We start from the raw sequence: 13,105 nt of genomic DNA on the forward strand, positions 1-13,105 counted from the left end.
GTAATCAGATTTGTCAGGGTGGGAGGCAGCAATAATGTTGCTTTGTTTGCTATGAGCAATTTTAGGAAGTCATTTCAACAGGCAATGAGAATCAAAATCACTGAACTGTGCCAGTGACAGGAGTTGTTCAGGAGTTGTACATGTAAGGTAAACCAACTCTGCCTACATGCTAGAACACAGATCATGAAACTCAGGCTCTAGATGCCTGCATATAGGAAAGCTTCCTTTTTTTTAAGTCCTACTCAAGCGCATACCTGCCAGATTCATTCAATACAGGATGTAAGCAACTGCCAGGAAACAAGAAAGGACAAGTAAGAGTGAGGGCAGCAGGTTCTGCTCCACTCCACCTGCCTCCTGAGCAGTAGGAGAACAATGGACGCACACTTCTAGCAGGGGAGGATCCACTACCAAGTCTGAGATGCTAGCACAGACTCTAAGACTCCTCGCTTACACAGCAGGAAGACAGTTGGGATTTTCTTCTGAAGACCACCTAAAAAAGGAAACCGTTTATTTTTAACTATGTAAATTTCTTTATAACACTTTTAGGGTGTTAATCCTCCAATCTTATTATTATTTAGCATTCAGGTTATTTATCAGGCTAAATTCCTCCTTAAAACTAATGTTTCTGAGCTACTATAAGACAAAACTAAATGTTTTTCAAGACTTAGCCTTATGTGGAGGATGGAAGACCACACCTGAGGAGGCAGGGGCAGATGGAACCTTGTGAGTTCTTGACCAACTAGGCTACCTCAAGAAAGTTTGTCTCCATGCCCTCCCCCAACTCAGCCCTAAGGCAGGCATGGTAAACTGGAGTCTGTAATCCCAATACAGGAGGTAGAGGCAGGAAGAACAGGAGTTCAAACTCAAGCTTGGCTACATGGCAATACCAAGTGGGATGCTACTCAGATTGACAACACATGCCTGAAAACCGGCAGTTCAAGGTCATCCTTAGTTGTCTAGTGAACTTTTCAAATTCGGCTTGGGTTATGCCTTACCCAACCCACCCACAAAAAAAAGGGAGGAAGAGGAGAAGGAAAATAAAATTCCATTGTTAATTCATTTTCCCCTTAGATGACATCATTGTTTTTTGGTATATTAAGATAGCATCTGGATAAGCCCTGGGTAGCTTGGAATTTCATTATGTAGACCAGATTGGCCCTGAGCTTGTGGCAATCCTGCTTCTCAAGTGCTGAAACTATAGAATGGGATGCCAAACCCACTTAGTCTATTTGTAGAGCAACTAGCAACATCTCTATTTTATCCTTGAATCCAGATGACATGTTCTACTTAAGCTAAAGCACTACGTAATGTATTAATATTTCATGTTTCTTTTATGACTTACAGAACCAAAATTCCAATAAGCATTAAGAAACAAAGTTTTGGGGTGAATTTAATACATTAAAAAGTTAAAAAATATAACTGAGTTGTGGGCATTTAGTTTCCCCAGAATAAACTAAGGCTCTGGTTTTCAGAGCCAGCATCTCTAACAACAAAGATCTCGTTACAGGACTCTGCCGTATTCAGTCTTTGAACACATTTCAAAATCATCATTAAACAACTGAGCTCTGCTGGATCACAACACAAATGCTATAGAAAATTAAGTAGTGAAGAAATAAAATTTTTGTTTAAACAAACATCTATGCCTCTGCCTTTTTGAAATGGGGTCTTCCTATGCAGCCCTGGCTGCTGTGGAATTTTTTTTTTAAGATTCATTTATTATTATTATAAATGAGTACACTGTAGCTCTCTTCAGATACATCAGAAGAGGGCATCAGATTTCATTATGAGTGGTTATGAGCCAGCCACCATGTGATTGCTGGGATTTGAACTCATGACCTTCGGAAGAGCAGCCGGTGCTCTTACCCATTGAGCCCCCTACTGGAATTTTTAGGTTCACTTGATCTTCCTGTCTCAGCCCTGCTTGCCCCTCTTTTGGGGCCCTTCATAAAAACAAACAAGCCAAAAAAAAAAAAAAAGTCTTCCAACCGTTCAGTCATTCTGTGAGTAAGACTATATATAACATTAACTCATCAGGGAATTTAAATTGAAAAGACTGCATTGTGGGTCAGACTAGGTAATGGATGTAAGACTATTTTGAAATGATTCTTGGAATCAGCCATGATGGGTTAGAAGTCTGTAATTCCAGCCACTTGTGAGGCTGGGGCAGGAGGGCTGCTGAGTTCAAGAAAGGCCTGGGCCACACAGTGGGTTCCAGGCCTGTCTAGAGAGTGAGACACCGTCACAAATCAGCAAATAAAAGACTACTGAGATTAACAAACTCAAGGAAAAGATACAGAAAGTGGGTCTAGGAGCAGAGCCACAGTTTAAAGGAGACGTCTGATTAAGAAGGGAACACAGGTAAGGCTTGAGAGGTCTGCTGGTGGCAGCAGGATCCTTGAGTGGCTAGGCAGAGAGGAAGGAGGAAACGAAAACCAGAGGCACTAGAGACTGAAAGATGTAAGGGAAAAAACCGATTTAAAAGGATTGCAGGTTTTCCTCATGCTTGAGGAACAGGAAGAAAAAAACAAAAAGCAAAAACCCAAAGAAACAACTTGCTCAAATCCCCTTTTGAGGGATTATTTCTGGGATCCCTTTAAATTGCTGACTATGAGTGCTGAAGCACTTTCCCTCCTCCTACTGCAATATGATAGGCATCTTTACTGTCACATGAGTCCTTCCTTTTGCCTTGGCTAAAATGAAGTGCCTTACTCAAGTCCAGACACTGTATTAGATATTTGAATTTTGAGAACAGAACCTCTGTATACTTAAGGATTCTCAAATATTAGCCAACCAACTTCAAGCCATACCCGAAACAAGACAATAGCCACACAATAAAACAAGGCCAGTCCCTCTAAGAAATAGCCTGGTTGAAATCGTATTCTGCTCCCTAAAGAATGCTAGAAATCAAGTCTCCCTAAACCAGCACCGTGCAGCGCTACAGACACTCACGCCCCTTCCCCTCTAATCCGACTCCCGCCCCACTCATGGCTGGGTTCGTGAGCAGAATCCAATTTTCCATGGCCCGCTGGATCTCCTGGGAGATTCCACACAAGCGGAGGCAAGGAGGGGCTTCAGGGACACCAAGAGCCTTCGGTGGTCTAGGGTATCCTCACCTCGTCTTGGTGCCCACCCCTCAGGCTCTCCAGCTCCAGGAAACCCGAAAACCGACCCTGTGGGGTCACTGCCCTTCCCGGATGTCTCTTGTCCCCGGAAGCAACCGGGCCCAGCAGCACCCCAGTTCCTTTTTCTCCCAAGGCCGATATGGGGTGCTGAGATGATTTCGGCCGGTGTCCACGACCCCCGTCCCCTCCCCGCTCCCCCACGCCCCGGCCTGGCTCCCTGCCAAGTCCGCAGCAGCAGCGCAGGTTACCCGGAGTTGGAAGGCGACGCTCGCTGCCGGGCGGGGCAGGCTGCTGGAGGCTCGCCGGCGGCATCTGCATCTGAAGCGGCGGCGGCTCGGCGTCCAGGGGCCTGAGGCCCGGAGTGGGGCCGGGCAGAGGGGCGCAGCGTCGCCGCTTCGGGGAACCGGGGCTCAGCAGCGCCGTCTCGAACTCCATGGGCCGCTTCAGTGTCGCCCCGCACGCCATCCCGCGGAAGAGCCAGAGACCAGACGCAGACGCGGCAGCAAGGGCGGCCCTGAACCCAACTCTTGGGCTACGGCTCCCAAGCCAAGCCGGCTCCAATGGCGCCTCCGGCACCCGGCAGCCGCGCTGGCCCCGCCTCCTGTGACGTCACGGGCGCGCACCACCGCCCGGCGGAGGGGAATCAGCCGGAAAAGGGCCGCTCCAGGAGGCTCGCAAGCCTGGGCTCGGCCCACGGCGTCCCCTGCGGAAGAAGTAGGCCGGTCTGGGCGGAGAGCGTGGTCGCCTAGCAACACCCCCGCCCCCGCCCCTCCCAGGCCCCCCCTTCACCCTCTCTGCCCGGGTGGCCTAGGAGGTCTTTCGCACCTGCGCGGCAGGGGCCTGGGGGTGGGGGGGGGATGGGAGAGACCTGGGGAGACCCGGGTTCCCGTGGCCGCGTGACCGATAAAAGAGGTGATTCTAAAGGGTTATCAAGGGATTTTTCTCTTGAGTCCCAGGAAATCTTCACAAACATAGCCGGGTTATCTAAGGATAGGCTTTATTTAATCCGCGAACCCTGGGCAATCCTGGGCAAAATTGGAAAGGAGGTGTGTTACAAATGAATGTATTTTGGGGATAGATGACCCGGCCATTAATTGGCTCACTAAATGAATATGTGTTACGCGAAAAGGATTAAAAGAAAAAAAAAAGCCTACCAGAAACTCACTGGCTTAAACAGTCTAACCAAGTGGTACCAGGGTGTTAGGAACTTCCCCTGATAGCTGATTTGGCAGTTGGCTTCCTCATCCGACTTGGCAACTCAGGCTGGTTCTTCCTCGGGTCCGTCGAGATTCTCTGCCGTACTGTTGGCTGGAAAATGCTTTTGATATTCTGCAAATGAATAGAAAACAGGGAGATCTGCTTAAGGAAACTGTGTGGTTGTTATTTGCCTGGGGAGTAACTCCAGTGCTTTCAAATACATCAATAGAGCGATCAGAACAAAACCTCTCTGTTCAAATCCTTTCTGTAATTATTCACATATTAGTGGCTGTGATTCCTGTAATATGGCTTTAACATTATCTCTGTAACAGATTTTCCCAGAACAGTCCAAATTTTAGATACTCATTTCTAATTGCCAAGATGGCTGTCACAGTACTTCAACACACTTGGGGTTAGACAATAAAAGCATACTATCTCCAGCTCTCCTCTTCCTTCTCTGCCTCCTTTTCCTCCTCCTCCTGTTCTTTTTGGTTGCTTTTCTCTGATTTCTCTTCCGTTTCTACAAACTCTTTAAAGATCATAACATAGGCCATATACTTTTACATTTACTTCTGTTAAATATAAGACAGCACAGCGTACCAAATTGCTGGTTTTCTGTTTGTTTTTGCCATATTGGGATTCAAGCCTCATGCTTCCTTAGGCACATTACCCATGTTTTAGCACATTTAGTGTCTGTATAGATGTAAAGGTGGTTTCAACTAAAATCTAGAAATAAAACATTAGACCTTTAAAAAAAAAACCCACTGGGGTGGCAGGCATGGGGAGGGGGGAGGCAACAGGGGTTTGTTTTTGTTGTTTTTGTTTGTTTCTTTGTTTTTTGGAGGGGAAACTAGGAATGGAGAAATTTACATGTAAATAAAGAAAATATCTAATAAAAAAAAAACCCCACAATTATCTTGGTGGTGAATGACTGAATCTAAAATTTAGTTCTGAGCTTCTTCTTGGATGCTAAAGAAAAATGAAACCATAGTCACGATGAATAGATGTTATCTGAAAGCAATCAGTTCACCAGAGGACACGGACCACCATTTTGTGTATCACTCTAATTCCCAAGGTAGACTCTCATGATTTTATTAAGAAGCAGTGATGTAATAAATAATAAAGCCTTTAAGACTGCTTACATGGCTGTTTCTAAGTTCAATAAAAGCCAAGGACATGAAAAGCCACTTAATGATGGTTATTTTTTAAGGGGACCTAAGAGCATCAAGTAAATTGTTTTCTTGTGGTATAAACAGATCTAAAATGAGAGATTGGAAGTCTTGAAAAGTGTGTCCCTTGGGTAGTCATTCTAAACACACCTCTCTTAGTACAGTTTTGCTACATGCTTTGATAGTCACTCTGCGATCCTTTAAAACATTTGAGTGTGCCTTGGAATATTAGTGTTTTAAAGGAGGAAGCTATAATTTGCATATATGTCTAACTGTTCTTTAAAATCATACATTCCTTGAGAATAACAAGTGAGCCTTTATTCATCTGTATTTCCCCATGACTCCCACAGTGTTTGAATGCGGCAGGAGCAGGCACGGAATAAATATTAGTCAACGAATAAGTGGCAATTATTGTTCTATCTCTGAAAGCTGATAGACCACATTGTTGAATGAGGTGGTTTTCAGATGATTCAGAAGCCAAACAAGTAGGTGGTATATCCTATGATATGTTGCAAATGACAGTGGCCCAGAGAGATGCCTTTGAGGGAGGTAGATGGGCTGCTCTGACAGGATGGAAACGCAGTCCTTATGAGGTCACCACACTCCAGGTCAACTTTGTTGTGAGTTGAACAGTCACTCGACTAGGCATGTACATACATGCCCCCAACACACGTGACTGAGCATCTCTGTGTGTAAGGCATCATAACTTCAAGCTTTGTAGTTGTAGATACTTTGGTATGAAAAGAGGCTTGCTTCCTGTCCTCCAAGCGTTTCTAGTCTGCTAGAGATGACAGATACTAATGAAACAGTCACAACAACACATATCTAATTATAATCTGTGACAAGCACTGGGAAGGAAAAGGACAGGAAGCAAGGTGAGTGTACAACTGGGAGTCTTAACCTGTCCTGGAACCGATGATCCCCCTCCCCCCCCCAAGAAGCAGACTTTAAGTTATGAGCTGGCAATGTAACAATGTAACCAGGGAAGTGTGTTAAAAGAGGGTCCTCATCCAAGAAGAGACAACTTGTAGAAGAGCCTATGGCAGAAGGAATCCAAACCAGAAATGCTGGAGGAACCAAAGAAGTCTCAAGTAGCTGTAGTCCAGAGCGCAGTGTTTCAGAGAGATAAAAACTAGAAGTTTGTGGTTAGTTTTACATGTGAAAAAATTCCTGGCTACATTATGGAGAACAGAGGGGATGAGAAATACATGAAGGAGATAAAAAATGTTTAAAGGAGGTATTGAAGCCAGATGTGGTGGCCTGTAATTCTACCACTTGGTAGGCAGAGAAAGATCGGAGCTACCCTCGGCTATGTGGCAAGTTGGAGGCCAACCTGGACTATTAATAAGATTTTGTTTCAAAAACAAAACCAAATCTCCTTATACCTCTACTCCTCTCTACCTTTCCACTAAAACAGACAATGACCTGCAAGCTATGGAGGAAAATAGCTGTAGATAATGAAGGGAGATTAGGAGATGGAATCAAGGCCAGGCAGTGGTGGCGCACGTCTTTAATCCCAGCACCTGGGAGGCAGAGACAGGTGGATTTCTGAGTTCCGACAGCCTGGTCTACAGAGTGAGTTCCAGGACAGCCAGAGCTACACAGAGAAACCCTGTCTGAAAAAACCTAGAGAGAGAGAGAGAGAGAGAGAGAGAGAGAGAGAGAGAGAGAGAGAGAGAGAGAGGGAGAGGGAGAGAATCAACAGATCTTAGTGAATCTCAGGAGAGGATAGTGTAACCAGTGTGGAGGTGACAGTGAGTCCCAGTGTGGAGGTGACAGTGAGTCCCAGTGTGGAGGTGACAGTGAGTGACAGTGTGGAGGTAACAGTGAGTTCCAGGGTGGAGGTGACTGTGAGTCCCAGAGTGGAGGTGACACTGAGTCCCAGAGTGGAGGTGTCTGAGTCCCAGAGTGGAGGTGACAGTGAGTCCCAGAGTGGAGGTGACTGTGAGTCCCAGAGTGGAGGTGACACTGAGTCCCAGTGTGCAGGTGACAGTGAGTGACAGTGTGGAGGTGACAGTGAGTTCCAGGGTGGAGGTGACAGTGAGTCCCAGTGTGGAGGTGACACTGAGTCCCAGAGTGGAGGTGACAGTGAGTCCCAGTGTGGAGGTGGTAGTGAGTCCCAGAGTGGAGGTGACAGTGAGTCCCAGTGTGGAGGTGACAGTGAGTCCCAGTGTGGAGGTGGTAGTGAGTCCCAGAGTGGAGGTGACAGTGAGTCCCAGTGTGGAGGTGACAGTGAGTCCCAGAGTGGAGGTGACAGTGAGTCCCAGGGTGGAGGTGACAGTGAGTCCCAGGGTGGAGGTGACAGTGAGTCCCAGAGTGGAGGTGGTAGTGAGTCCCAGGGTGGAGGTGACAGTGAGTCCCAGAGTGGAGGTGGTAGTGAGTCCCAGAGTGGAGGTGACAGTGAGTCCCAGAGTGGAGGTGTCAGTGAGTCCGGAGTGGAGGTGACAGTGAGTCCCAGGGTGGAGGTGACAGTGAGTCCCAGTGTGGAGGTGACAGTGAGTCCCAGAGTGGAGGTGGTAGTGAGTCCCAGAGTGGAGGTGGTAGTGAGTCCCAGAGTGGAGGTGACTGTGAGTCCCAGGGTGGAGGTGACAGTGAGTGACAGTGAGTTCCAGGGTGGAGGTGACTGTGAGTCCCAGGGTGGAGGTGAGGGGTGGCAAGGTTTACATGTTACTGCTTAGCTTTTGATTTTCTCAGAGCTATTTCATAAGAAAGTTTGTATATGTGGGTGCATGCATGTGTGAGTGTGCATGTACCTATGTGTGTGCACATGACAGCCACAATACACACGTAGAGTCAGAGGATAGCTTGTGGAAGTCATTTCTCTTCTACCACCTGAGTCCCAGGGGCTTGTCTTCTCAGGTTTGGTGGCAGGTGCCTTGTCCCACTAAGTGATCTCATCAACCCGTTTTTTCTTGAGACAAAGTCTCAGTAAGTTGTCTGAATTGCCAAGCATGGTGGCTCTCATTTGTAATACCAGCACTTGGGATGCTGAGCCAGGTAGGAGGATCAAGAGATCAAGACCAGCCTCAGTTACATAGCTAGTTTGGGGTCAGTCTTCACTACAAGAGATTCTGATTCTACACAAAAGCAAACCTTGTCCAGGCTGGCCCTAAACCCACTCTGCAGTCTAGATAGGGACTGAACACATAATGTTCCTATCTCTGTCTCCTGAGGATCTGGGGTTAGAAGCTATAATTACTGTCTGATTTGTTGTCAACTTGACACAATTTAGAGTCATCAGAGAGGAAGGAGACTCACAGTTGAGGAAATGGCTCATGACATTTAGCTGTAAAGCATTTTCTCAGTGATCAATGGGGGAGGGCCCAGCCCGAGAGTGGGTGGGGCCATCCCTGGGCTGGTGGTCCTGGGTTCTATGAAATAGCAGGCTGAGTAAGCCAGTAAACAGAACTCCTCCCCGGCCTCTGCATCAGCTCCTGAGTCCACGTTCCTTGCTTGAGTTCCTGTCCTGACTTCCCCAGCGATGGACTATGATCTGGAAGTGTAGGCTGAATAAACTCTTTCCTCCCCAACCTGCATGTTGGTCATGGTATTTTTGTCGAAGCCATAGAAACCCTCACTAAGACAGAAGCTCATGCCACAGGCCAAGCTGAATGCTTTTTCTTTTGAGATTAGGCTTCGCTGTATACCCATTGCTGGTCTAGAACTCACTAACTAGGTGTGGCTAGCTTTGGACTCAAGGCAATTCTATAGCTTCAGCTTCTTGAGTAGTGGAGTCACACCATGTCCAGTTTTCTGAAGGCTCTTTCTTTCTCAAGATTTATTTATAAAAATGTATTCTATGTGTCTGTATATCCGACATGTTTGTGTGGGTTCTTGTGGAAGCTAGAAGAAGAACTTAGCTTAACTCCTGTGCGATCTCTCCAGTTCCCATCTCTCCAGTTCCCATCTATGAATGTTCTTAAGTGAATAAGATGAAATACATTTGACTATAACCGAGGGATGGTGGCTTATGCCTATCACCCCGGCACTTGAGTCCTAAGGACCTAAAGTTTGAGAATGCACAGATAGACCCTGTCTCAAACCAAACTGGACATGGCAGCACACCCTTGTAATCCCAGCACTTGGGAGGTGGAGAGAGGTGGACCAAGAGTTCTGGTTCTTTCTCAGCTACATAATGAGCTTGAAGCCAGCCTGGGCTACATGAGACCTTGTTTCAAACAACAAAATAATAGACTGTGAGAGTGGAGGAGATGGCTCAGCTGATAAAAATACCGCACAAACATGAGGCTCTAAATGTGGATTCTCATCACCCACAAATAAAGCCTGATGTGGCCACCCATGAGCCTGTAATCCCAGTGCTTCAGAGGGGGGTTGGTAGAGACAGGAAAATGGCTGATGTTTGCTGGCCACAAGCCTAGCTCCAAGTTCAAGGTGTGTGTGCATGAATACACACATAACACACACACACACACACACACACACACACACACACTTTTTTTTTTCTAAGACAGACTTTCTCTGTGCAGCCCTGGATGTCCAGGAGCTCACTTGGTAGACAAAGCTGGCCTTGAACACAGAGATCTACCTGCCTCTGTCTCCCAAGTGTTGGGATTAAAGGTGTGTGCCACCACCACCTGGCTAAAAATAATTTTTTTAAGATTTATTTTATTTATAGAGTACACTGTCACTGTCTTTAGACACACCAGAACAGGGCATCAGCTCCCATTACAGATGGTTGTGAGCCACTATGTGGTTGCTGGGAATTGAACTCTGGAAGAACAGTCAGTGCTCTTAACCACTGAGCCATCTCTCCAGCCCTAAAAATAATTTTTTAAAAGTTAAAGGTGTAAGCAAGGACTACATAGTAATGAAATGCAGGGAGAGTCAAAGAGGCAATACTGATTTCAAGAGGAATCTAAAGTACTAAGACTAACTTGACTAATGATGTAATAATAAATGGTGTAACTTAACAACTTTTTTTTTTTTTTTTGAGACAGGGTTTCTCTGTATAGCCTTGGCTGTCCTGGAACTCACTCTGTAGACCAGGTTGGCCTCGAACTCAGAAACCCGCCTGCCTCTGCCTCCCAAGTGCTGGGATAACTTAACAACTTTTAACAGCTATACACTAAACAAAAAATGGCTCCATGTAGTAAGACATTTTATAAATATATAGGAAATATAAAAAAATATGTAAGATGGCTCAGTGAGTGAGATTGCTTGCTGTGCAAACCTGATAGTTTGAATTTGATTTCTAGACTCCGTGGAGGAAGGAGAGAATGGATTCCTAAAATTTGTCCTCTGACTTCTGCACATGACTGTAGAATGCAATGCATCATTGCTCACAGGTACATCATATATACACGCACACATGAACAGGTACTAATACAGAGAAAGGAACAATATAGAACAAAAAAGTAACTGAGGAATCCTCGATAAAATATAATTTAAAGCTGGGCAGTGGTGGCGCACACCTTTAATCCCAGCACTTGGGGGCAGAGGCGGGTGGATTTCTGAGTTCAAGGCCAGCCTGGTCTACAAAGTGAGTTTCAGGATAGCCAGAGCTATACAGAGAAGCCCTGTCTTGAAAAGCCAAAAGAGGAAAAAAAAAAAGATACAATTTTAAAAGATTTATTACATTAAATTTATTTATTTATTTATTTTTATATTTGTTTATGTAAGTGTGTCAGTGGGCATGTGCATATCATAGTAGATATGATAAAGTTAGAGGACAGTTTACAGTAGTCCATTTTCTCCTTCCCCAAGGTGGTCCCTAGGGATGGAATTCAGCTAATCAGGCCTGGTGGCAAGGGTCTTTATTTGCTGAGCCATCTCAATGATCCAAGCTCAGGATTTCTTGTGAGGCAATGACTCTGCCACAGAGCCACATATAGACTTCTAAGTCATCGTTGAGGAGGCATAAATAGGAAATGATAAATAGAATTAGTAAATGATGATAAGTAAAAGAGAGAGAAAAGGCAAAAGAAGAATGTAGGTTCCCGAAGCATGGAGCAAAGGCAGAGTAATGAATGAACTGGTAGTAGCTGAGGTGCCCCACCCCCAATAATCCCTTCCTGTTGTCTACAAGTAAACCCAATACTTCCCAGCACTCAGCCTGGCGCAGGAGTGGAGCTTTTCTTAGGCCACCAGAGGTCACTCCATGTCCCTCTGTTACGAGGGTACAGAATCCTAGTCCTGGGCTAGGTGCCACAGTGCCTTGAGCCTTCTTCCTGGGGCTGCTGAGCTCTTCTGTGCCTCCTCTCTCTCTGCCACTGTTGGTGGCTGCTGGAGCAGCTTTTATCCTCACTGGGGACCAAGTTCTCTCCTCTCTGCCAGATTGCTGAGTGATGTAGCTAAAACTCAGATGAAGGGACCAAGCAAGTGCCAATTCAAGCCTAGGGTAGTCATAACTTGTCTGAGGGGCACTTATAAAATGAGCCTAGAACTGGAGAGGTGGCTCACTGGCAGCTCTTCCAGAGGATCTGAGTTTGACTCTCAGCACACAATGACAGCTCACAAATGTCTATAGCTCCAGTTCCAGGGGATGTGACACCCTCTTTTGGAACCAAGCACACACATGAACCACAAACTTACATGGTAGGCAAAACACTCATACACACAAAATAATAATAACATTTGAAAAAAAAAACTAAAATGAGCCTGTGTTACCAGTTAAGTGTCAGAAATAACTGGATGGTATATCTCAGATGGTTGGGATGGCCCATAATTTGTTTCCTTATTCTGGGATTGAATAAGGACCTGTGCACACTGGGCAGCCGCTCTACCTCTGAACTTCGTCCACATCGCCTCTCCTTTGCTCAGGTTACAAACTGGGCAAGGATGTTTTTGCACAGTGCTGACACTAATATTTATTTAATTTTACTTTAATTCTCACTCTCCAGCTTCTCTACACTTTTTTTTTTTTTAATTTCTTTTTCACCACTACTTAGTCCTACTTAGCCCTCAGTAGTCTGGAACTCACTATGTAGACCAGGCTGGCCTTGAACTCATACAGCCCCAACTGCCTCTCATCCCAAGTGCTAGAATTAAAAGTATGTGCCAGCCAACCCATAATTACATGCACTTTTATAGAGGACAGAGGTCAACTTCCAATGTTTTTCCTCAGGTGTCAGCAACTTTTTAAAAAATTATTATTTACTTTTTTTTTTTTAAGACTGAGTTTCTCTGTGTATCTTTGGCTGTCTTTCCTGGAACTTACTCTGTAGACCAGGCTGGCTTTCAACTCAGAGATCCACCTGACTCTGCCTCCTGTGTGCCGGGATTAAGGGTGTACACCACCATGGTTGGCTAAAAATCAATTTGTTTTATATGTATGGATGTTCTGCTCACATTTATGTCTATGGACCATGCATGTGCAGTTCCTGAGGAGACCAGAACAGGTGTTAGGGCCTCTGGAACTGGAGTTATAGACAGTTCTGGCCTGCCATGTGGAATCAAGTCCTGGTCCTTGAGCAGCAAGCGCTCTTAAGTGCCAAATTATCTCTCCAGTCCCCACCTTGTTTTTTGAGGCAGGGTCTCTCACTGGCTTAGAATTTGCTAAGAAGGCAATGCTGGGTGGCCAGTGAGCTCCAGGGAGCGAGCCGTCTTCCCTTTCCCAGCCCTGGGGTTACATGTGCATACCTCTATACCCTCCTCACT

General features: G+C 45.8%; 1 protein-coding gene across 1 annotated transcript in view; it reads right to left on the reverse strand.

The window, feature by feature from the left end:
* Akirin1 (akirin 1) overlaps nt 1-3,760 on the reverse strand; it is a 15,842-nt gene extending 12,082 nt beyond the window's left edge. The window contains exon 1 of the mRNA XM_031378584.1: nt 3,371-3,760. Coding sequence (XP_031234444.1) covers nt 3,371-3,587 — 217 coding nt within the window. The 5' untranslated portion in view covers nt 3,588-3,760. The remainder of the gene's footprint in view (nt 1-3,370) is intronic.
* Between the last annotated feature and the right edge of the window lie 9,345 nt (nt 3,761-13,105).

Source organism: Mastomys coucha, unplaced genomic scaffold (assembly GCF_008632895.1).
Source record: "Mastomys coucha isolate ucsf_1 unplaced genomic scaffold, UCSF_Mcou_1 pScaffold18, whole genome shotgun sequence".
NCBI classification, from domain to species: Eukaryota; Metazoa; Chordata; class Mammalia; order Rodentia; family Muridae; genus Mastomys; species Mastomys coucha.